At 61.3% G+C, this 22,684-nt stretch overlaps 2 protein-coding genes across 7 annotated transcripts; both read left to right on the top strand.

Annotated features, from left to right (window-relative positions):
- The first annotated feature begins 2,456 nt into the window (after positions 1-2,456).
- LOC138835327 (leucine-rich repeat-containing protein 23-like) lies at positions 2,457-13,737 on the top strand. Of its 6 annotated transcripts, none has more exons than XM_070033911.1 (8): positions 2,457-2,492; positions 6,542-6,724; positions 7,019-7,128; positions 8,135-8,388; positions 8,569-8,699; positions 9,509-9,645; positions 10,512-10,808; positions 11,206-11,291. In XM_070033911.1, the coding sequence occupies exons 2-7, from the start codon at positions 6,596-6,598 to the stop codon at positions 10,795-10,797; spliced, it is 1,047 nt and encodes a 348-aa protein (XP_069890012.1). In that variant the 5' UTR covers positions 2,457-2,492; positions 6,542-6,595; the 3' UTR covers positions 10,798-10,808; positions 11,206-11,291. The 6 variants fall into 6 exon arrangements, with proteins under 6 accessions (XP_069890012.1, XP_069890013.1, XP_069890009.1 ...); XM_070033912.1 differs by lacking the exons at positions 2,457-2,492; positions 11,206-11,291 and adding exons at positions 4,377-4,465; positions 13,650-13,737; XM_070033908.1 differs by lacking the exon at positions 2,457-2,492 and adding an exon at positions 4,377-4,465.
- Positions 13,667-21,807, top strand: LOC138835325 (gamma-enolase). The gene is made up of 11 exons (XM_070033905.1): positions 13,667-13,751; positions 14,771-14,866; positions 15,029-15,087; positions 15,614-15,683; positions 15,892-16,025; positions 16,261-16,483; positions 17,630-17,827; positions 18,854-19,055; positions 19,264-19,372; positions 20,377-20,435; positions 20,931-21,807. Exons 1-11 carry the CDS (start codon positions 13,667-13,669, stop codon positions 20,998-21,000), a joined length of 1,305 nt encoding a protein of 434 aa, XP_069890006.1. The 3' UTR covers positions 21,001-21,807.
- Positions 21,808-22,684: the final 877 nt, after the last annotated feature.

Consider the following 22,684-nt stretch of genomic DNA (forward strand, 5'->3'; position numbering starts at 1 on the left):
GGAAGCAAAGTCGGGCTGTGACACAGGAGGAGCAAACGCAGAGAATGGGGTATACACCCCGAATCCTGGCGAAGCCTGCTATGTATTTCACCCTTTTATTTCTCTTGTTGGTCCTGGGGCTTGAACTCAGGGCCCAAGCTGCTGTCCCTGAGTTGCTTTTGCTCAAGGCTGGCGCTCTACCACTTGAGCCACAGCGCCGCTTCTGACTTTTTTGGGGGGGGGGCTGGGTAATTGGAGATCAGATTCTCAAGGGCTTAACCTGCTGGAGCTGGCTTCAGACCACGATCCTCAGTCCTCAGCCTCTTCAGTAGCTGGGATTACAGGCGTGAGCCACCAGTGCCAGGTCTGGGCACGAACCGGGGTCCTAGGCCGGTCAGATGAAGGTCCAAGCCCTCTCTGATCAGTGCCACCGTTTCCACCCAAACCTCGGCCAGCAGTGATGGGAAATCCTCCAGGCCTCTCTGGCTTTTCCTTCCAGGCACTAGGGGGTTCGGGCCCCCCACAGCATAGCAGAGAGCTCTAGAACCCCAGCAGCCTCTCCCGAAGCTCCAGCGGATACCTGGCCCAGGACACGCCCTCCGAGGACACGCCCACAAGGGGAGGAGCAGCATCAGACCACGCCCTCGCAACGCTGCCATCTCTAGACCACGCCCACTCCGCGAGCCTCCACCCTGGGCTCCGCTCCAGGCCGGAGCCACGCCCACACGAGGAGGAGCATTGCCAAACCACACCCTTGTGGGGGGCAGCCGCTCTAGACCACGCCCCTTGCCACGCCCACTCCGCAGCCCTCTTCCCTGGTCTCTGTTCCAGGCCCCTGTCTCTTCCCCAGCCCCATTCCCCCCTCCTCCCCCGCCAGCCGGGCCTAGGCCTCTGGGCAGCCAAGACTCACGGTTCACCTTTCAATGACTTCATCGCCCTGGGATCCCAGGGCCCTGGAGACCTTTGCGCACCCCAGGATAATCTGCAGCACCCCAGCCACGCTCCCCAAGGCTCAGGGTGTGTCGCAGGGGATCCTCTTGGCTCAGTTCCCAGCTCTGGTTCAGGCTCAGATTTCATAGGTCCCCCATGAGGCCTTCACACGGGGTGCCAACCCTTTCCACAGCTGTGGATCTCAGAACTTAGAGCCCAGGGCCTGGACTGGGCAGGTGGCTCAGTGGTAGAGCGCTCGCCTAGCATGCAGAAAGCCCTGGGTTCGATTCCTCAGCACCACAGACACAGAAAAAAGCTGGAAGTGGCCCTGTGGCTCAGGGACAGCGCTCAGTAATAGGCCCAGGACTGGCCAAAAGAAAAAAATAAAAAGAACTCTGGGCCTGGGTGCTTTGGCTGAGCTTTTCTGCTCAAGGCTGGCGCTCTACCCCTTGAGCCACAGCACCACTTCTGGTTTTCTGGTGGTTAATAGATCACAGTCTCACAGACTTTGCTGCCTGGGCTGGCCTTGAACCAAGATCCTCAGATCCCAGCCTCCTTAGTAGCTCGGATGACAGGCTTGAGCCACCAGCACCTGGCTAAATTTGTGTGTGTGCCCATACTGGGGTTTAAATACAGCGCTGCTTGGTTGTGTGTGTGTGTGTGTGTGCATTGCTTTTCCTGGAGCTTGAACTCAGGGCCTGGGTGATAGTAAAAGGCTAGCACTCTACCACTTGTGCCACAGCTCCATTTCTGGCTTTTTGGTAGTTTAGGGGAGCTAAGAATCTCCCAGTTTGAACTCAGGGTTCGAGCCCCAGAACCAGCCCCCAAAAGACAGAAACTATAAACAAGAAAAGCAAAGAAAAATCACAGGATGTACACAATGTACACAATGTAATTCTTCCTAACCCAGTAAATCTCCCTTTGATGGGAGGGGAGGGGGGAGCCCTGAGTTCAAGCCCCAGGACCTGCACACACACATACGCACGCGCGCACACACGCACACTACTTCCCAAACCACCACGCTGCTGAGGAAATGGCGACAGAGGACATTTGCAAACCAGGGATTCCCGGCCCCGCCCACCGCGTGGGGTGGCCCCGCCCACCGGGAGGGCTCAACCGCTGGCCCCGCCCCCCAGGCATCCATTTGCTACTCCTACAGACGCGCCGCCGGCGGCTGAAGGGCGGGGCGACGCACGCTGAGTACGCAGGGCATCACGTGGTGTCGTGGGTGGGCGGGGCCTCCCGGAAGCGAGCGTCGCGCGCGCCCCCGTGTGGCCAGGCGGGCCGGGCGCCGTCCTGGCCGCTCAGCCCTCGCCGCCCCCCCACCCCCGGCTTTGGGGCCGGGGCCCCGCCCTGTTCAGCCCCCCATCTTTCCCCTCACCCCCTGCCGTCCTAGTCTCCCCTCTTCCTCGCCTCTGCATCCCAGAGCTGGCTGGATCTCTCTCTCCCTCTCTCCCTATTGCAGCTCAGAGACCAGGACTCGAACTCAGTACCTGACCCTTCGTTCATTGACAGGTGCTGAACCAGCCCAGCCCAGTTTCTACTTCCTGGAACGTTCTCGATCAGGCCAGGAGGCTGAGAGGGTGAGCAAGAGGGAGGTGAGGGACACAGCCTGTGGCTCCCGCCTGCCATCCCAGCTCCTCAGAAGGCCGAGGCCTGAGGATCACGGTTCAAAGCCAGCCTGGGCAGGAAAGGCTGTGAGACTCTGATCTCCAAGGAAACATCAAAGAGCTGGAAGTGTAGCTGTGGCTCAAGTGGTAGAGTGCCAGCCTTGAGTTCAGGGTCCTGAGTTCAAGCCCTATGACCTACCTACTACACTCATTACAATAGCCACCCCCTCATCTACCCTGGGAACCCCAAACCCTGCAGTAATCTCCCAGAAGCCTGGCTCCAAGGAATGTTCTTGCTTGTCGTTAATCTATCCATTCATCTAGATGTTTTGTCCATACTAAGAATTGAACTCAGGGCCTCACTCTTTTTTTAGGGGGGGTGTCTGGTCGTGGGGCCTGAACTCTGGGCCTGGGCGCTGTCCCTCAGCTTTTCAGCTCAAGGCTAGCGCTCTACCACTTGAGCCATAGCACCACTTCCAGCATTTTTTTTCTTTTTGCTTATGTAGTGCTGAGGAATCGAACCCAGGGCTTCAGGCATGCCAGGCAAGCGTGCTACCACTGAGCCACCTTCCCAGCCCCCTCAGGGCCTCACTCTTGCTGGGCAAATGGTCTATGCCTCCAGCCTTTCTTTTGTGTGTGTGTGTGTGTGTGTGTGTGTGTGTGTGTGTGTGTGTGTGTGTGTTGAACTCACTGTCTAGGGGCTGGGCAGGTGGCTCAGTGGTAGAATGTTTGCCTTGCATGCCTGAGGCCCTGGGTTGGATTCCTGAGCACCACATAAGCAGAAAAAGCTGAAAGTGGTGCTGTGGCTCAAATGGTAGAGCGCTAGCCTTGAGCTGAAGAGCTGAGGGACAGCGCCCAGGCCCAGAGTTCAGGCACCATGACTGGCAAAAAAAAAATGAACTCACTGTCTACAGCAGGCTGTGAACTCAAGGCTGATGCTCTGCCACTAGAAATCACATGATCAGGGTGACATTGTTCAAAAGGCAATGTGCTCCTGCCAGCCGCCCAGCTCACGCATCCCTATTCAAGAAGCTGAGGATCACAGTTCAAAGCCAGCCTGGACAGGGAAGTCCATGAGACTCTGATCTCCCATGAACCACCAGAAAATGGGAAGTGGTGCTGTGGCTCAAAGCTCAGGGACAGCGCCCAGGCCCAGCACATGTATATCCTTCCCTGTTTGTTTTTTAAACTTCTTCACTGAGATACGACAATCTGTTCCATCTGGCCCAGCCACGGGGGAGCCCGTGGGGTGCAAAGATCTGGTGACTCAGAGCAGATTCCATCCTGGCCAACTCCATAGAGAATGGAGGCTGTGCCGATGGCTTCCCACGGCTTTCCCGGCTGAGTTCCAGGCTCCTCGCTGGGATGGGGCCCCCGGGGCCCCCCCAGCCCCCCTTCCCTGCAGCCTGCAGCGCACCTGCTCTCCCAGCACACGCTCTGCTCGCTTTGGGGACAGTCTTGGTTGGGATTTGCACTCAGGGCCTGGGCGCTGTCCCTCACTCCCAGCTTTGTCTGCATATGGGGTGCTGAGGAATCGAACCCCGGGCCTCGTGCATGCGAGGCGAGCGCTCTACCCCTGAGCCACCTACAGAGGGGCTTGGATTGGTTCTTTCCGGCCTCTCCAGACGCCCCTGGAAGGAGGCGGCTTCCGAATCCCCCAGCTGCGGGCGCTGGGCTGAGCCGGCCCCGCCCGCTGTTTTGTGTCCTCCGACCGTGAAGGAGACCCGACCCTGTTAGGTGCCACATCCGGGTTCCTGGGTTGGTAACCCGGCAACGACGGGTCCGCCCACGCAGGGGTGGGCGAGCGGTTAACGGCCGCAGCCGGGGCTCCGCCCCCGTCGCCATAGCAACGGTCCACAGGACCCGGCGGGGCCGGCAGCCGCGTCCGCAGCAGCCCGGGGAGCGGGCAGAGCGAGCGGGGACAGTTACACGGAGCCACCCCGAGGGTCCGGGCCTGGCACTGGCCGGGGTGTGGCGGGGGAGGCGATGGGGGAGGGAGGAGGGGGGAGGAGGGAGGGGAGGGGGGAGGAGGGGGAGGAGGGGGGAGGAGGGGAGGGGAGGGGGGAGGAGGGGAGGGGGGAAGGGAGGGGGGGAGGGGGGAGGAGGGGGAGGGGGAGGAGGGGGGAGGAGGGAGGGGGAGGGGGGAGGGGGAGGAGGGAGGAGGGGGAGCAGGGAGGGGAGGGGGAGCAGGGAGGGGAGGGGGAGGAGGGGGGAGGGAGGAGGGGGAGCAGGGAGGGGAGGGGGAGCAGGGAGGGGAGAGGGAGCAGGGAGGGGAGGGGGAGGAGGAGGGGAGGGGGAGGAGGGGGGAGAAGGAGGAGAGGGGGAGGGGAGGGGGAGGGAGGGGGAGCAGGGAGGGGAGGAGGGGGAGTAGGAGGTTTTGGAAGAGGAGGAGGAGGGAGAGGAGGAGGAGGAAGGAGAGGAGGGAGGAAGAGGAGTTGGGAGGGGAGATGGAAGGAGGGATTGGCTTCAGGGGTTGGCATGGAGTCTGGGTTTCTGGATGAGAGTTGGGGCCCCTGGGAAAGACAGGAAAGGCTGGGGGTCCGGGAACGCACCCCAGAAGCAGCAGGGTCCTTGATGGAAAGCAGGACGGGGTAGAGTGCCCCGCACCAGTGGTACCTGACATCCCAGCCACTCACAAAGCTGGGATCTGAGGATGGAGGTTCGAAACCAGCCCAGGCAGGAACATGCATGCATGAGACTTTTTTTTTTTTTCCAGTGGTGGGGCTTGAACTCAGGGCCTGGGCGCTGTCCCTCAGCTCCTCAGCTCAAGGCAAGCACTCTACCACTGGAGCCACAGCGCCACTTCCAGTTTTCTGGTGGTTCATGGGAGATCAGAGTCTTGTGGGGGGCCTGGGAAGGGGACTCAGTGGTAGAGTGCTTACCTTGCATGCATGAAGCCGTGCGATCGATTCCTCAGCCCCACATAAACAGAAAAAGTCCGAAGTGGCGCTGTGGCTCAGGTGGTAGAGCGCCAGCCTTAAGGTGAAGAGATGAGGGACAGCGCCCAGGCCCAGAGTTCAGGCCCCACCACCACCAACAACAACAACAAAAAGTCTTGTGGACTTTCCCACCCAGGCTGAGTTTGAACTGCAACTTTCAGATTTCAGCCTCCTGAGCCGCTGAGGTGATTTGTGTGAACCACTGGCCTGCGGTTCCATGAGCCTCTTGTGTCCAGTGAACCAACAAAAATAAGCTGGAAGTAGGGCTGAAGCGTAAGTGGTAAAGCATCAGCTTAGAGTAAAAACATCTCAAGACAGTGCCCAGGCCCTGGGTTCAAGTCCTAGGACTGGCAGGAGGGAAAAAAGGAAGAAGTTGGGAATCCAAAGAGACTTCGGCAGGCACCCGTGGCTCCCGCCTGGCATCCTAGCTACTCAGGAGGCTGAGATCTGAGGATTGTGGTTCAAAGCCAGCCTGGGAAGGAAAGTCCATGAGACTCTGGTCTCCAATGAACCACAAGAAAACTGGAAGTGGGGCTGTGGCTCAAGTGGTAGAGCGCCAGCCTTGAGCTGAAGGGCTGAAGGACAGCGCCCAGGCCCAGAGTTCAGGCCCCACGACTGCCTAAAATGAGACAGACAGACAGACACTTCCTAAAGATGAGAGCAGGGGTGATGGAGGTCCGGGGCGATGGAGGCAGGGGTGGTGGAGGCCGGGGCAGTGGAGGCTGGGGTGATGGAGGTCAGGGTGATAGAGGCCAGGGCGAAGGAGGTCAGGGGTGATGGAGGCCGGGGCGAAGGAGGTCAGGGGCAGTAAAGGCCGGGGCGGTGGAGGCCGGGGCGGTGGAGGCTGGGGCGATGGAGGTCAGGGGTGATGGAGGCTGGGGCGGTGGAGGCCGGGATGATGGAGGTCAGGGGTGATGGAGGTCGGGGTGATGGAGGCAGGGGGCGATGGAGGCAGGGGCGATGGAGGCTGGGGTGATGGAGGCTGGGGTGATGGAGGCTGGGGTGATGGAGGCAGGGGCAGGGTACATGCCAATGGCGGGGAAGGATGTGAAAGTGGATGGAAACGCAGACCTCCTTTCTCAGGAGGACTGAGTTGGATCTGACGTCAGAACCTTCCATCTTCCACTCGGGACAAAGATGTCGGATGAAGATGACCTGGATGAATATGAGCCAGACCAGGACGATCTGGAGAGAGAAGATGACGAGGAGAAGGAGACCGAGGAGTCTGAGGAGTTCAGGAAGGACGTGGAGGAGTTCTCAGAGGAAGTGAGAGCCCAGAAAGGGTCCTGGGGCTGGGGACTAGGAGCCCAGTGGCTCCCGCCTGTCACCCCAACTACTCAGGAGGCTGAGATCTGAGGATCAAGGTTCAAAGCCAGCCCGGGCAGGCAAGTCCATGAGATTCTTGTCTCCAGTGAACCAGCGAAAAGCAGAAAGTGGGGCTGTGGCTCAAGGGGTAGAGCGCCAGCCTTGAGCAAAAGAAGCTCAGGGACAGCGCCCAGGCCCTGAGTTCAAGCCCCAGGCTGGGAGAGACACGTGTTCTGACTGAACTTCCTGTTTTAGTGGATGCCCAACCCCCTGACCGAGGCCTTGCTGAAGGAAGGCCTTTCGCTGCTGTGTAAGACGGGCAACGGACTGGCTCACGCTTACGTTAAGCTGGATGTGAAAGACAGGTGCATTTCTGGGGGGCTCAGAGGCGGGTGGGGGGGACTGTTAGACCCCCATCTACTTTCCCACTCTCATTTCTGGGTGTTTGGGTGGAAAAGCATGGCTCTTATCTTCAGCTCTGTGGGAAGAACCCAGTGGAATTTACATTTTGGGGTGCTGTCCCTCAGCTTTTCCCATAAAGAAGGCTGGCGCTCTACCTCTGGAGCCACTGTTCCACTTCCTGCTTTATTTGGTGGTGGTGCTCATGGGGCTTGAACTCGGGGCCTGGGCACTGCCCCTGAGCTTTGTTGCTCAAGGCTGGTGCTCTACCACTTGAGCCACAACTCCACTTTTTTGGCATTTTTGGTGGTTCATTGAAGAAGAGTCTCACGGACTTTCTTGTCTGGGATGGCCTTGAACCAGGATCCTCAGATCTAAGCCTCCTGAGGAGCTGGGTGCCTGGCTCTTTTTATTGGTCAGTCCTGGGACTTGAACTCAGGGCCTGGGCGCTGTCCCTCAGCTCTTCAGCTCAAGGCTGGCGCTCTACCACTTGAGCCACAGCGCCACTTCTGGTTTTCCGAGTGGTTCATTGGAGATCAGAGTCCCAAAGACTTTCCTGCCTGAGCTAGCTTTGAACTGTGATCCTCAGATCTCAGCCTCCTGAGTAGCTGGGATGACAATTGGGAGCCACCAGTGCCCAGCTTTCTTTCTTTCTTTGTTGTTTTTTGCCAGTCCTGCCTGAGACTTGAACTCAGGGCCTAGATGCTGTCCCTGAGCTTCTGCTCAAGACTGGCGCTCTACCACTTGAGCCACAGCACCACCCTGGCTTTTTCTGCATGTGGTGCTGAGGAATGGAACCCAGGGCTTCCTGTGTGCTAGACAAGCGCTCTCCCCCTGAGCCACCTGCCCAGCCTGAGGTCCTGGCCTCTTGGTACCATTTCCCCCCATCTGCAGATGTTGATTCCTTTCCTGCCAGGGGGGGCCGGGGTTCGAACACGCGGGCGGACTCTGCCTCTGTCCTCCACCTCCCAGGGACCTCACGGATATCAGCCTGCTGCGGACCTACATCCACCTGCGCTACGTGGACATCTCCGAAAACCACATCAGCGACCTGTCGCCCATCAACTCGCTCACACACCTGCTGTGGCTCAAGGCGGACGGGAACCAGCTGCGCAGCGCCAGGCTGAACGAGCTGCCATACCTGCAGATGGCCAGCTTCGCCTACAACCAGATCACAGACACGGAGGGCATCACCCACCCGCGCCTGGGCAGCCTGGACCTCAAAGGTGGCCTGGGCCCCGCCCCCCCCCCCCCCCCGGAGATCAGAGTCTCATGGACTTTCCTGCCCGGGCTGGCTTTGAGCTGGGATCCTCAGATCTCAGCCTCCTGAGTCGCTGGGATTACAGGCGTGAGCATCGGTGCCTGGCACTGAGTGCTTCATGATTCTTATTCTTACTCTCCCCAAGGGAACCAAATCCGCATGGTGACCAACCTGGACCCAGAAAAGCTGAGCAATCTGCACACCCTGGAACTTAGGGGGAACCATCTGGAAAGTACCACTGGGATCAACCTGCCCAAGCTGAAGAACCTCTTTCTGGTAGTCCGCTGTCCTGGCTAGTTGGTGTGGGGAGTGGGCACTGAGTGGGGTTCCAGAAATTTCAGTTGCTGACATCACCACGGTGACAATAAACTTGGTACCCAAGGGGGGAGACTCAAGGTTAAAACAGACACCATAGCCAGGAGCTGGTGCTCATGCCTGTAAGCCCGGCTAGGCGGAGGCTGAGATCTAAGGACCATAGTTCAAAGCCAGCCCAGGAAGGAACAACTGGGAGACTCTTCTCTGCAATTAAACAGAAAAAAAACCTGAAGTGGTGTGCTGACTCAAGTGGTAGAGCACCATGTCTGAGTGAAAAAGCTCAGGGATAGTGCCCAGGTCCTGAGTTCAAGCCCCAGGACACACACACACACACACACAAAACAAAACACCAGAAAAACAGACATCACCTGAGATGAGAACAGAGATGATTTGCTTTGATGGTGAAGGCAGCAAATGTGTTACTGGGGCCCAGGGAGCAGGCTAAAAAAGCTACTGGTGTGTGTGTGTGTACGCATGTGCCAGGATTAGGGCTCGAACTCAGGACCGTAAGTTTTCAGTGGACTTTTAAATTTTGCCCATCCTGGAGCTTGAACTCAGGGCCTGGGCTTTTCCCTCAAGGCGGGCGCTCTACCGCTTGAGCCACAGCTCCACTCCTGGTTTTCTGGTGGTTCATGGGAGATCAGAGTCTCACAGACTTTCCTGCCCGGGCTGGCTTTGAACCTCGATCCTCAGATCTCAGCCTCCGCGTGGCTGGGATTGCAGGCGTGAGCAGCGGTGCCCGCTGCCTCATCCGTGTCTCCCGGGCCCAGGCTCAGAACATGCTGAAGAAGGTGGAAGGCTTGGAGCATCTAAGCAGCCTCACCACACTGCATCTTCGAGACAATCAGATCGAAAATCTCAGCGGCTTCTCCAAGGAGATGAAATCCCTGCAGTACCTCAACTTGCGGTAGGCGCCCCGGAGCCCCGCCCACCCGCCTAAGCCCCGCCCACCACCCAGACCTCGCCCACTCACAAAGCCCTGCCTGTCTTCCCCAGGCCACGCCCGTCCATCTAAGCCACGCCCACTCATGAAAAGCCACGCCCACTCGCTTAATCTGCGGTGGCTCTCCACCCGGCCAGTTATTGTTTTGGCCGGACCTGGGTCTTGAACTCAGGGCCTGGGCGCTGTCCCTTGAGCCGCACTTCGACTTCGTCTTTGTCTTGCTAATTAGTTGGAGATAAAAGAGTCTCGCAGACTCTCCTCCCTGGGCTGGCTTTGAACCCTGATCCTCGGGTCTCAGCCTGCTGAGTAGCTGGGATGGCAGGCGGGAGGCCCCGCGCCCGGCGCCCCCCAGTCCCAGCCCCCTCCTCCCTGCTTTCCACACCTTCTGCACGGAGACCCTCAGAATCTGTGGCCCCGAAATCCTTCCATTCACTGAGTCCGCCTTGATTAAGAATAGACTTGCCCGGTGCTGGGGGCTCCCGCCTGTCATCCCGGCACGCTGGAGGCTGGGGTCTGAGGATCTCTATTAGAGGCCGGCCTCTAATTGGAAAGTCCCTGAGGTTCTGGTCTCCAGTTTGCCCCCCCCCCCGGCCGGACGTGAGTAGATCCGTGGCTGAAGTGGCAGAGCGCGGGCTGCCCGAGGCGGCGCCCCGGCCCTGCGTTCCCGCGAGTGAACATGAGAGCGGCCATCGTGCGTGCGCGGCCGCGGCGGCGCGGGCCGGGCCGGGGCGCGAGGGGGGCGGGCGCGGCCGCGGACGCCTGCAGGGCCGGCGGGCCGGGCCGGGGCGCGCCGCCTCCCAGCGGGGTGAAGTCGCGTCCCGGGCCCGCAGAGGCAACATGGTGAGCAGCCTGGGCGAGATGGCGAAGCTGCGCGAACTGCCCAAGCTGCGCGCGCTGGTGCTGATGGAAAACCCGTGCGCCGACGAGACGGACTACCGCCAGGAGGCCCTGGTGCAGATGGCGCACCTGGAGCGGCTGGACAAGGACTTCTACGAGGAGGAGGAGCGCGCCGACGCCGACGAGGTGCGCCAGCGGCTGAAGGAGCAGGAGCTGGAGCAGGAGGCGGACACGGAGAACGACCTGGAGCACGACTCGTCCTCCCTGCCCCTGGCCTAGCCTCGAGCACGGTGAGGGGCTGGACCCCACGGCCGGGGCGCCGTCCCCGGGCTCTCCAGCCCCACCCCCGAGCCTGGCTGGGAACCGCGATCCTCAGGACCTCGGCCTCCTGAGTGGCTGGGATGGCAGGCGGGGCCGCCGGGGTTGGCCAGGCCCGGGAGAAGGGGGGTGGGCAGACCTGATGAAGGCTTAGGACCAGAGGTCAGAGGTCAGATGCCCAGGAGGGCGGGGGGGGCACCTCATGGAAATGGACACCTCAAGTTTGGGACGGGGGCGGGGAAGGGGCGAGCAGTTGGGCCTGGGGGGGCAGGAGAGGGGGGGCCGGAGGGGTCAGGGGGAGAGGTCAGGGAGGGAGGGGCCGGGCTGGCACTGCGGGGCAGAGGCTCCACGCGTGCGGTTTCTCCTCAGGAGACCATGACAGCCCCCCAAGACCTGAGCTCCGCCGGGACCCGAGTCACCCCGCGAGCTGGAACCCCTGGGGGCCCGGGGTGCGGGTGGGGGGCCCGGGGTGCGGGTGGGGACCCGGGTGCCCGGGATACGGGGGGGAGGGCCGGAGGTGCCCGGGGTACGGGGGGGAGGGCCGGATGGAGGGGAGCGGGGGGGAGGGCCGGATGGAGGGGAGCGGGGGGGAGGGCCGGAGGTGCCCGGGGTACGGGGGGGGAGGGCCGGATGGAGGGGAGCGGGGGGGGGAGGGTCAGCGACGATCGGGTTTCGAATAAAGAGGTTTGGTCCTTGTGAGTCTGATGGTTTGTGGGTCACAGAGGCAGCGGGGAGGGGACCCCAGAACCCGGTGGGGCCGCCCCCCGCCTCCCGCGCTCTACGTGCGGCGGCTCCCGACTCCGGGGCTCGGGTCACGTGCGCGGCGGGCCCCAGGCTCCGCCCCTCCCCTCCCCCCGCCTCCCTCCCTCCTCCCCCCTGCTCCTCCCTCCCTCCTCCCCCCTGCTCCTCCCTCCCCCCCGCCTCCCTCCCCCCTGCTCCTCCCTCCCCCCCGCCTCCCTCCCCCTGCTCCTCCCTCCTCCCCCCCCGCCTCCCTCCCCCCTGCTCCTCCCTCCCCCCCGCCTCCCTCCCCCCCTGCGCCTCCCTCCCCCCTGCGCCTCCCTCCCCTCTCCCCCCGCCTCCCTCCCCCTGCTCCTCCCTCCCCCCCGCCTCCCTCCACCCTGCTCCTCCCTCCCCCCCGCCTCCCTCCTCCCGCCTCCCTCCCCCCTGCGCCTCCCTCCCCTCTCCCCCCGCCTCCCTCCCCCTGCTCCTCCCTCCTCCCCCCGCCTCCCTCCCCCCTGCTCCTCCCTCCTCCCCCCCGCCTCCCTCCCCCCTGCTCCTCCCTCCCCCCACCCGCCTCCCGCCTCCCTCCGCTCCCTGCGCCGCCGCCGCCGCCGCCGCCTCCACCGGCTGATCCGCAGCCCCCAGGTGATGCCCCGGACCCGGACCCCGGCCCCGCCACCCCCGCCCCGGCCCGCGGAGCTGCGCACCTGCCCTGCGCCGCTCCGGAGCCCCAGCCAGCCCTGCACCCCGGTATCCCCGGAGCCCCAGCCAGCCCTGCACCCCGGTATCCCCGGAGCCCCATCCCCGGCGCCCCAACCCACCCTGCACCCCATCCCCGGCGCCCCAACCAACCCTGCACCCCATCCCCGGCGCCCCATCCCACCCTGCACCCCATCCCCGGCGCCCCAACCCACCCTGCACCCCATCCCCGGCGCCCCATCCCACCCTGCACCCCATCCCCGGAGCCCCATCCCACCCTGCACCCCATCCCCGGCGCCCCAACCCACCCTGCACCCCATCCCCGGCGCCCCATCCCACCCTGCACCCCATCCCCGGCGCCCCATCCCACCCTGCACCCCATCCCCGGCGCCCCGACCCACCCTGCACCCCATCCCCGGCGCCCCATCCCACCCTGCACCCCATCCCCGGCGCCCCATCCCACCCTGCACCCCATCCCCGGAGCCCCATCCCACCCTGCACCCCATCCCCGGAGCCCCATCCCACCCTGCACCCCATCCCCGGAGCCCCATCCAACCCTGCACCCCATCCCCGGCGCCCCGACCCACCCTGCACCCCATCCCCGGCGCCCCATCCAACCGTGCACCCCATCCCCGGAGCCCCATCCAACCCTGCACCCCATCCCCGGAGCCCCATCCCCAATATCCCATCCCCTGCCCCATCCCGGCCTCCCCGGCGCCCCACCGCGCCCTCCGCCCTCCGCCCCCGGCTCCCGCCCCCGCCCGCGCCCCTCCCGCACCGCCCGCTCCCCGCGTCCCGGCCCTGCCGGGCACTGGGGTGTCTTCCCCGCCCCCACTTCCTCGGGGCCCGACCCGCACCCCTCCGCCCGCCCCCGCAGGGCCCACCCGCAGCCCGGGGGCTCGGGCCGGGGCTCGGGGGCCGTTTGGGTTGGGGGTTCGGGGTCGTTCGGGTCGAGGTGCGGGGGCGCTGCGTGGGGTGTGGGGCGATGGGGGGACCCCGGCGTCGCGGCCGCTCCCTCCCCCACTGCGGCTCATCCTGGGGTGCCCAGCCCCCCACTGCAGTGCCCCCCCTTCTCACCGCTTTGACCTTCCCGGGGGGGGGGGGAGCCCCTCCGCGACCGCAGCCCGCGCTCCCGCCCCCGCCCGCCGCCGCGGCAGGCCCCGCCCACCGGCCTCAGCCCCGCCCACCCGAGGCCCCGCCGGCCGCAGCCCCGCCCACCGCCGCGGCAGGCCACGCCCACCGGCCGCAGCCCCGCCCACCCGAGGCCCCGCCCGCCGCGGCGGCAGGTCACGCCCACTGGCCGCAGCCCCCGCCCAGCCGAGGCCCCGCCCAGCGCCCGGCGCCGCAGGGCCACGCCCCTCCAGACCTCTCACCCGTCTTCTTCTCCACCCAAGGAGAGGCCGCCGTCATCATGTCCATACAGAAAATCTGGGCCCGCGAGATCCTGGACTCGCGCGGCAACCCCACGGTGGAGGTCGATCTGCACACCGCCAAGGGTAACGGCTGCTCTGCCGAGCGGGGCCGGCTCGTGGGGCGCGGGGGGGGCCGTGGAGGGCTTCTCCCCTGCACCGGGGGGATGGCGGGCTGGGCCGGGGTGGCGGGGCCGGTGCCACGGCCGCCTCTGCCCGCCGCGCCCTGCGTGGGCTGTGCTGCCTGCACTGCTGTGCGCGTGGCTTCCCACTCGTGCCCGGGTGCTTCAGATGGATGGGGGAGGAGGTTGCTGCAGATGCAGCTGGCGCAGCGTGTGTGCGTGTGTGCGCGCGTGCCCGTGTGTGTGTGCACGCCCGTGTGTGCGCGTGCCCGTGTGTGCGCGCGTGCCCGTGTGTGCGCGCGCCTGTGCATGTGTGCACGCCCGTGTGTGTGCGCGTGCCCGTGTGTGCACGCCCGTGTGATCGTAGTACAGTGTGGGAGAGGCTGGAAAGGCTGGAGGCTGAGTTTAGAAGGCTGAAGGAAGCTGCAGTCAGGGACTCACGCCTGTAATACCAGCTACTCGAGAGGTTAAGATCTGAGGATCTCAGTTCGAAGCCAGACCCTGCAGGAAAAAAAATCCATGAGACTCGTATCTCTAATTAACCCCCCCAAAAAAAATAAAAAAAGAGAAAGAAGGAAATGAGACAGAAGCGGAGCTGTGGCTCAAGTGGTAGAGCGTCAGCCTTGAGCCAAAAAGCCCCACTGGACAGGGCCCAGGCCATGAGTTCAAACCCCAGCACTGGCACCAAAAAAAAAAAAAAAAAAAGTAGGAGTCGGAGGGCTGTAGCTCACGCCTGTAATCCCGGCTACTCGGGAGGCTGAGATCTGAGGATTGAGGCTCAAAGCCAGCCCCAGGCAAGAAAGTCCATGAGACTCTCATCTCCACTTAGCCAAGACAAAGCTGGAAATGGAGCTGTGGCTCAAGCAGTAGACTACCAGGCCTGGAACAGAAAAAGCCAAAAGATGGTGCGCTAGGCCCTGAGTTCGAATCCCAGTACTGGCACCAGGAACCCCTGCTGTCTCCTCATGCCTTATCTTTTCCCAGGTTTGTTCCGGGCTGCTGTTCCCAGTGGAGCCTCCACGGGCATCTATGAAGCCCTGGAGTTAAGAGATGGAGATAAACAGCGCTATTTAGGCAAAGGTGAAGCCTTTGTCTTTGCCAGTCTGTGCGATCAGCGTTATTTCTCCCCTCCCCCCTCTCCCTCCCCCTCCCCCTCCCCTCCCCCCCAGTCCAGCTTCTCCCCTATTCCCTCTGGGGAGAGGCTTGTCCCCGACCTAGTCTAGCGATTCTTCTCGTCCCTAGGTGTCCTCAAAGCCGTGGATCATATCAACAGTACTCTGGCACCAGCCCTCATCAGCTCAGTAAGACTCCCCCCTTTTTTTTTTCTGGGGACACAGGACCAGAATTCTGGAAAGGAGAGAAGGAGACTCTTGATCTTTTAAGGATCACAGAAGGGGGGGGAGAGATGGCAACGATCAATTATTGCCCCCTGTTCTAGGAGAATTCTCTCAGGTCCCTGTCTGGCACCTGAAGTTTACGCCTGTAATCCCAGCAGCTCAGGAGGCTGCGATCTGAGGATCGCGGTTGGAAGCCAGCCCCCGGGCAGGAAAGTCTATGAGACTCTTTTTATCTCCAGTGACTCCCAGCACCACCAAGAAACAAGCCAGAAGTGGCGGCGCTGTGGCTCAAGTGGTAGAGCACCAGCCCTGAGCAAAGAAAAAAGCTCAGGCCCTGAGTTCAAGCCCCAAGGATGGCAAAAACTAAAACACACACACACAAAAGTTGCCATGATTCTGCTACAGGGGCCTGGGGAGGCTGTGTGTGTGCGGGTTTGGGGGGACCCTGTGCCTTCGCGCGCACCCCGGGTGACGGGGGCTCTGTCCGCAGGGTATTTCCGTGGTGGAGCAGGAGAAACTAGACAATCTGATGTTGGAGTTGGACGGGACAGAGAACAAATGTGAGCAGGGGCGGGGCCCAGGCTGGTGGGCGTGGTCAGGGTGGGCGGGGCCTCCTCCAGGGGAAGAGCATCAGCCTTGAGCAGTTAAGTCCAGCCAGAGCACGAGGCTGTGAGTTCGAGTCCTTGGGTTTCTTTCTTTGGCTGGGATCTTTGGGGGAGACCGGATGGATGGAGAGGGGACTACCCCCCCCCTCTCTCTCACTCTCAGCCAAGTTTGGCGCCAATGCTATCCTGGGCGTGTCCCTGGCCGTGTGCAAAGCCGGGGCAGCTGAGCGTGACTTGCCTTTGTACCGACACATCGCCCAGCTGGCGGGAAACTCCGACCTCATCTTGCCCGTGCCGGTGAGCACCGCCTTGACCCCCTCCCTGGGGCCTTCGTGGATGGGAGGATGATCAGGGCAAATGGAAGCCGGGCTCTGGTGCGCACACCTGCCATCCCAGCTGCTCAGGAGGCTGAGATGTGAGGATCGTGGCTGGAGGCCAGCCTGGGCGGGAGAGTCTGTGAGGCCGGGAGAGGGTGGGGGACTGGGGGGGGATGGATGGCATTTGACCTTTCTGTCTACGCATGGATCCCCAGGCCTTCAACGTGATCAATGGCGGCTCCCACGCGGGCAACAAGCTGGCCATGCAGGAGTTCATGATCCTCCCCGTGGGGGCCGAGAGCTTCCGAGATGCCATGCGCCTGGGGGCCGAGGTGTACCACACCCTCAAGGGTGTCATCAAAGACAAGTACGGCAAAGACGCCACCAACGTGGGGGACGAAGGCGGCTTCGCCCCCAACATCCTGGAAAACAGTGAAGGTGAGGTCCACAAGACCCGCCTCCTCCCCCCCTCCTAGGCCTTTCCAGGGGGGGTCACCCCGGCCTCGGGAGGGATGGTAGAGGGCCCTGGAATTCTTACAAACCCCCCAAGAACTCGGCTGGGCACCCACGGCTCCCGCCCGTCATCCCAGCTCCTCAGGAGGCTGAGGATTGAGGATCGCTGCTTGAGGCCACCTGGGCTAGAAAAGACTGAGAAAAGCCGGAGCGCCGGTGGCTCCCGCCTGTCATCCCAGCCACTCAGGAGGCTGGGATCTGAGGATCACGGTTCAAAACCAGCCTGGGCAGGAAAGTCCCTGAGACTCTGTCTCCAAAGAAGCACCAGAAAACCTGAAATGGCGCTGTGGCTCAAGTGGTAGAGCGCCAGCCTTGAGTGAAAGAGCTCAGGGACAGCGCCCAGGCCCAGAGTTCATACCTTCTGACTGACCAAAAAAAAGAAGGAAAGAAAAAGTATATGTTAAGGTTCAAAAGCGAAATTGCCTGCATCTATTTGAACCAGAGTTGGGGATCTTTCCAACTCATTTTCTTGCTGGTAGTGGGGACTTGAACTCAGGACCTCCACATTCTCAGTCATCTTCTTTCCCTCCCTCCCTTACTTGCTTGCTTTCTTCCTTTCTTCCCTTCTCTCTCTCTCTCTTTCTTTCTGTCATGGGTCTTGAACTCAGGGCCTGGGCGCTGTCCCTCAGCTCTTCAGCTCAAGGCTGGCGCTCTACCACTTGAGCCACAGCGCCACTTCCCATTTTTGAGTGGTTCATGGGAGATCAGAGTCTCACAGACTTTCCTGTCCAGGCTGGCTTTGAACCGTGATCCTCAGATCTCAGCCTCCTGAGTCGCTGGGATTATAGGCGTGAGCCACCACACCCCAATCCTGTGCTTCGTGTTTTATGTTCCCATCAATAATGCTACCTTGTCACATCATCATCATCATCATCATCATCATGCCAAGTTTCATGGTCCCAGTGGAATCCAGCTTCTAGAAACAACTTCCCTCCCCATCTGCCTGGAAGATGGTTTGTCCTCCATCCGGGCACCGTCCCCCCCCAGACACACCCCGGCCCCACCTTCTCCGATCGCTGTCTCCCTCCCCCCTCCCGCTGCTTATACCCGTCCCCTGCACCCCATCTGTAGCGCTGGAGCTGGTGAAGGAGGCCATCGACAAGGCGGGGTACACGGAGAAGATCGTCATCGGTATGGACGTGGCTGCGTCCGAGTTCTATCGCGACGGCAAATACGACTTGGATTTCAAGTCTCCAGCTGACCCTTCGCGCTATATCACCGGTGACCAGCTGGGGGCGCTCTACCAGGACTTTGTCAGGGATTATCCGGGTAAGAGGCAAGGGGGGGGTCAGGTTAGAGGTGACTCAGAGGGGAAGTGGGGGGCCAGGGAGCAGGGCCAAGCAGCCTCCTGCAAAGGTGGGCTTTGTACAATGTGTGAGATACCTCTGTGTGTGTGTGTGTGTGTGTGTGTGTGTGTGTACAACAGTCCTGGGGTTTGAACTCAGGACCCGGGTGCCAGCCCTGAAGCTTTTCTGCTCAAGGCTGGTGCTCTACCACTTGAGCCACACTTGGCCTTCTGGTGTTTTGCTGCTTCACTGGAGATCAGTCTCATCGACTTTTCTGCCCAGGCCGGCCTCGAACCGTGATCCTCAGATCTCAGCCTCCCAAGGAGCTGGGATGACAGGCGGGAGGGAGCCACTGGGTTGGGCTGTTCTGTTTGTGTAGGGAACTGATCAGAGTTAGGGACTCTGAGCCCCTTCTGCTGTGCGAAAGTTCTAGCAGGAGCCAGAGCTGAAGAGAGGGAAGAAAGCACCACCAGGCAGGGAAGTATGACACCGTAGTGTTCTCTCTCTCTCTTTCATGTATTTACTCATTTAATCTTAATTGATTTTTCTTTTTTTGGCTGGTCATGGAGCTTGAACTCGGGGCCTGGGCGCTGTCCCTCAGCTCTTCAGCTCAAGGCTGGCACTCTACCACTTGAGCCACAGCTCCACTTCTGATTTTCTGGTGGTTCATGGGAGATTAGACTCTCTCGGACTTTCCTGCCTGGGCTGGCTTTGAACCGTGATCCTCAGATCTCAGCCTCCTGAGCAGCTGGATCGACAGGCGGGAGCCACTGGAGTCTGGCTGCTTTTTGTTTTTGTGTGTGCCGGCTCTGGGGGCTTGAACTCAGGGCCTGGCCCCTGTGTCCCTGAGCTTTTGTGTTCAGGGCTGGCGCTGTACCACTTGAGCCATCCGAATGGGAGCTAAGAGGCTCAGGGGCTTTTCCTGGCCTCAAGCTCCGGTCCTCAACCCTCAGCCTCCAGAATAGCTAAGATCTCCCAGCTACCGGCCCCCTCTGCGGTCTCTCTGCAGTGGTCTCCATCGAGGATCCGTTTGACCAGGATGACTGGGCGGCCTGGTCCAAGTTCACGGCCAACGGCGGCATTCAGGTGGTTGGGGACGATCTGACGGTGACCAACCCCAAGCGCATCGAGCGGGCGGTGGAAGAGAAGGCGTGCAACTGTCTGCTGCTAAAAGTCAACCAGATCGGCTCGGTCACGGAGGCCATCCAGGCGTGAGTAACCCGGGGACCGCTGACCAGCGCTCTGCGCATGCGCGCGCGCGGCCCCGCCCAGAATCCTCCTCCCAGACCCCCGCCCCCCTCCCTACAGCCTGGGATTGGACAGCGATCCGCCCTGTGCTGCGCGTGTTAGACCCCAGGTTGGGGCTGGGGGGGGGGGAGGACGTGGAGGGGGGGGCTCATTGTCTGTGTGTGGACACAGGTGCAAGCTGGCCCAGGAGAACGGCTGGGGGGTCATGGTGAGCCACCGCTCAGGGGAAACTGAGGACACCTTCATTGCCGATCTAGTGGTGGGACTCTGTACGGGCCAGGTGAGTGAGGGACGTCTTTGGGGGTTCAGGCTTCCAGCCTCTGGGGGGGGCGAGGTAGAAGTGTTGCTGAGCGCCGGTGGCTCCCGCCTGTCATCCTGGCTACTCAGGAGGCTGAGATCTAGAGGATCGTGGTTCCGTGAGACTCTAAAAGAACAACAGCCAAGTGCCCATGGCCCCCCCTGTCAGCCTAGCTTTTCAGGAGGCTGAGATGTGAGGATGGAGGTTTAAGGCCAGCCTAGGCCGGCCGGCCTAGACTCGCCGTGCCGAGAGCCTCTTATCTCTGATTAGCCAGCAAAAAGTCAGGTGGAGCCGTGGTTCAAGTGGTAGAGCACCAACCTTAAAAAAATAAAAGCCAAGCAAGTATATGGAGATTTGTGTTTAAGCCTTAGTACTGACAGGAAGGAAGGAAAGAAGGAAGGAAGGAAGGAAGGAAGGAAGGAAGGAAGGAAGGAAGGGAAGGAGGGATACAAATAGTAAAGCATGGCCAGTAAAATTTGCATTACAGAGAAATAAGTACTAATTGCAGTATTTAAAACTGGGTGCTGTGGCTCATGCCTGTAATCCCAGCTGCTCTGGAGGCTGAGATCTAGAAGAGCATAGTTCAAAGCCAGCCCGGGCAGGAAAGTCCATGAGATGCTTATCTCCAATCAACTACCTGAAAACCTGAAGTGGCGCTGTGGCTCAGGTGGTAGAGTGCTCACCTTGAACAAAAACACCTCAGGGACAGCGCCCAGGCCCTGAGTTCAAGTCCTCCCACCGCCCAAAGAAAAGAAAACTGCAGTATTTAGACATACCACCATAAACAAATACAGTACACAACACAAAGCAGGGTTAGAGGTGTGGCTCGAGTGGTATTGGACCAGCTGAGCAAGATGGTCGGTGAGGCCCTGAGTTCAAATCTCAGTAGCAGCACAAGAAGAAGCGTAGAGGATGGGAACAGAATTCCCCTCCCGGAAGTGAAGGGAGGGCAGGGGAAGAGCTGCTTTTCTTTTGGAATATTTCAGATCAAGACGGGCGCCCCCTGCCGCTCGGAGCGTCTGGCCAAGTACAACCAGCTAATGAGGTGAGGGCCTTGTGGGGCAGAGCGTGAGTGGCCGGTCCCCTTCCCCTCCACGTCCGGAAGTAGATGACCTGGGAGCCAATGGCTTTCCTGATGGCGGGTGGTGAGCTCAGCAGCTCTCTGGGAAAGCCAGACGAAACTCAAAAACCACATAGTGAGCTGGGTGCTGGTAGCACATGCCTGTAATCCCAGCCAGACTCTGGAAGCTGAGATCTGGAGGATCGTGGTTCAAAGCCAGTCCAGGCAGCATAGTGCTTGAGACTCTTGATCTCCGTGCCAAAAAGCCGGAAGTGGAGCTGTGGCTCAGGTGGTAGAGCGCAAGCCTTGAGAGGAAAAACTCAGGCACAGCGCCCAGGTCCTGAGTTCGAGTCCCAGTAGTACACACACACACACACACACACACACACACACACACACACACACACAGAGACACACGGACTAGGCATCCAATCAGGATCCTTTGCTTTCTCCAACTTGTTTCTTTCTGTCTGCTCTCAGAATTGAAGAAGAACTTGGGGGTGAAGCCCGCTTTGCCGGGCACAACTTCCGTAACCCCAGTGTGCTCTGAGCCCCTCCGTCCATCGCACCCCGTCTTCCTGGAGCCTCCTTGCTGTCCTGCGGTAGCTCACCTGGCCCCCACCTTGAGCCCGCCCCCGGGGGGCGCCCACAAACCCCACCCTGGCACACCTGCGCCCCTCCTGCTCGGCTTGCCTCCACCCTGCGCCCCATCTTCCCCCTCCCCTCCCAGGTGTGCAAATTCTCTTCTCTCCCTGGCTTCCTTCCTGTCTCCCCCCGTTTCTGGAGAAACCGGAAATGAGAATGTGGGTTTGAAGGGTGCTCTCCCGCGCCCCGCCTCCAGCAGAGCGAACAGTGCGCCTGCGCCCTGGGCCTCAAGGTTGCTGATCGGGCGGATCGCTGTTCTTCACGGCCTTTGCGACACTGCAGCGGAGCCGCAAATGGGGCCTAGGCCGAGTCCTGGCCCCTGCGGGCGCCTGCCCACTGCAGTCCTTCCTGTATTCATTCATTCATTCATTCATTCACCCTACTCATCCTTTTCCCATCATGCCTGCGGCCTCACGCTGGGCCTGACTTTTGACAAAGCTATGCATCCGGATGCCATGCTGGGGGGCTAGGGATTTGCTCACGCGACTCGGGGTTCGGGGTGAATGGAAAAAGAGCCCCCTGTGTGCGGGCCTGGACCGAAGCCTGGGTGGGCCAAGAGTTGGGGCTGTGTCTGGGGGGGAAACGCGCTCCCCTGCGAACCCCACCCCCTCCCCAGGCCCCTAGGGCTCCCCTTCTTTCCTCCAGCTGTAGCGTCCAGCCGCCATCCTGCAATCGCCCCCAGGCGCCGCCATTAAAGTCTGAATCCCTGCAACGCGGTGTGCGGCGTCTCTTGGACAGCTGTGTGTGTGTGGAAGCTGTGTGCAGTAGCTCACTCCTGTCATCCCAGCTACAGGGGCTGACAGCTGAGGATCACGGTTCAAAGCCAGCCCAGGCAGGAAGTCTGCCAGACTCTCATCTCCAGTGAACCAGCAAAAAAGACAAGTGGAGCCGTGGCTCAAGTGGTAGAGCACCAGTCCTGAGTGCAAAAGCTAAAGGGACAGCGCCCAGGCCTTGAGTTCGAGTCCCGAGACTAGCACAAAAGAGGGAAGATGGGCCACTGGCTGGGGGGGGGGTCCTGCCCAGGGTTCGGGTGATTTGGTGCCTTTTTTATATTGTGTCGGTCGTGGGGCTTGAACTCTGGGCCTGGGCGCTGACCCTCAGCTCTTCAGCTCAAGGCTGGCGCTCTACCACTTGAGCCACAGCGCCACTTCTGGCTTTTTCTGCTTCTGTGGTGCTGAGGAATCGAACCCAGGGCCTCAGGCATGCAAGACAAGCGCTCTACCACTGAGCCACCTTCCCAGCCCCTGAGCTTTGTTTTTGCTCAAGGCTGGGTGCTCTACCACTTGAGCCACAGCTCCATGTCTGGCTTAATTGGAGATAAGATTCTCACGGACTTTCCTTCTGACCCACAATCTTCAGCATCTCAGCCTCCTGAGTAGCTCGGATTACAGGGGTGAGCACCGGTGCCCGACTAGAGACTGCTCTTGGGGTTGAGGAGTCCTGGCATGAGAACATGCGTGGCCACCGTGCATATGCATTGGGGGGGGGTGGCGGAGGGGTTCTGGAATAGGGTAGGACTTCACGGGTCCCCCAAAAAGACAAAGGGCTGGAGGGGCTGGAGGATGGGGAGACGAGCCCTGAGGAAACAC

Source organism: Dipodomys merriami, unplaced genomic scaffold (genome assembly GCF_024711535.1).
Source record: "Dipodomys merriami isolate MVZ:Mamm:240054 unplaced genomic scaffold, mDipMer1.0.p SCAF_233, whole genome shotgun sequence".
NCBI lineage: Eukaryota > Metazoa > Chordata > Mammalia > Rodentia > Heteromyidae > Dipodomys > Dipodomys merriami.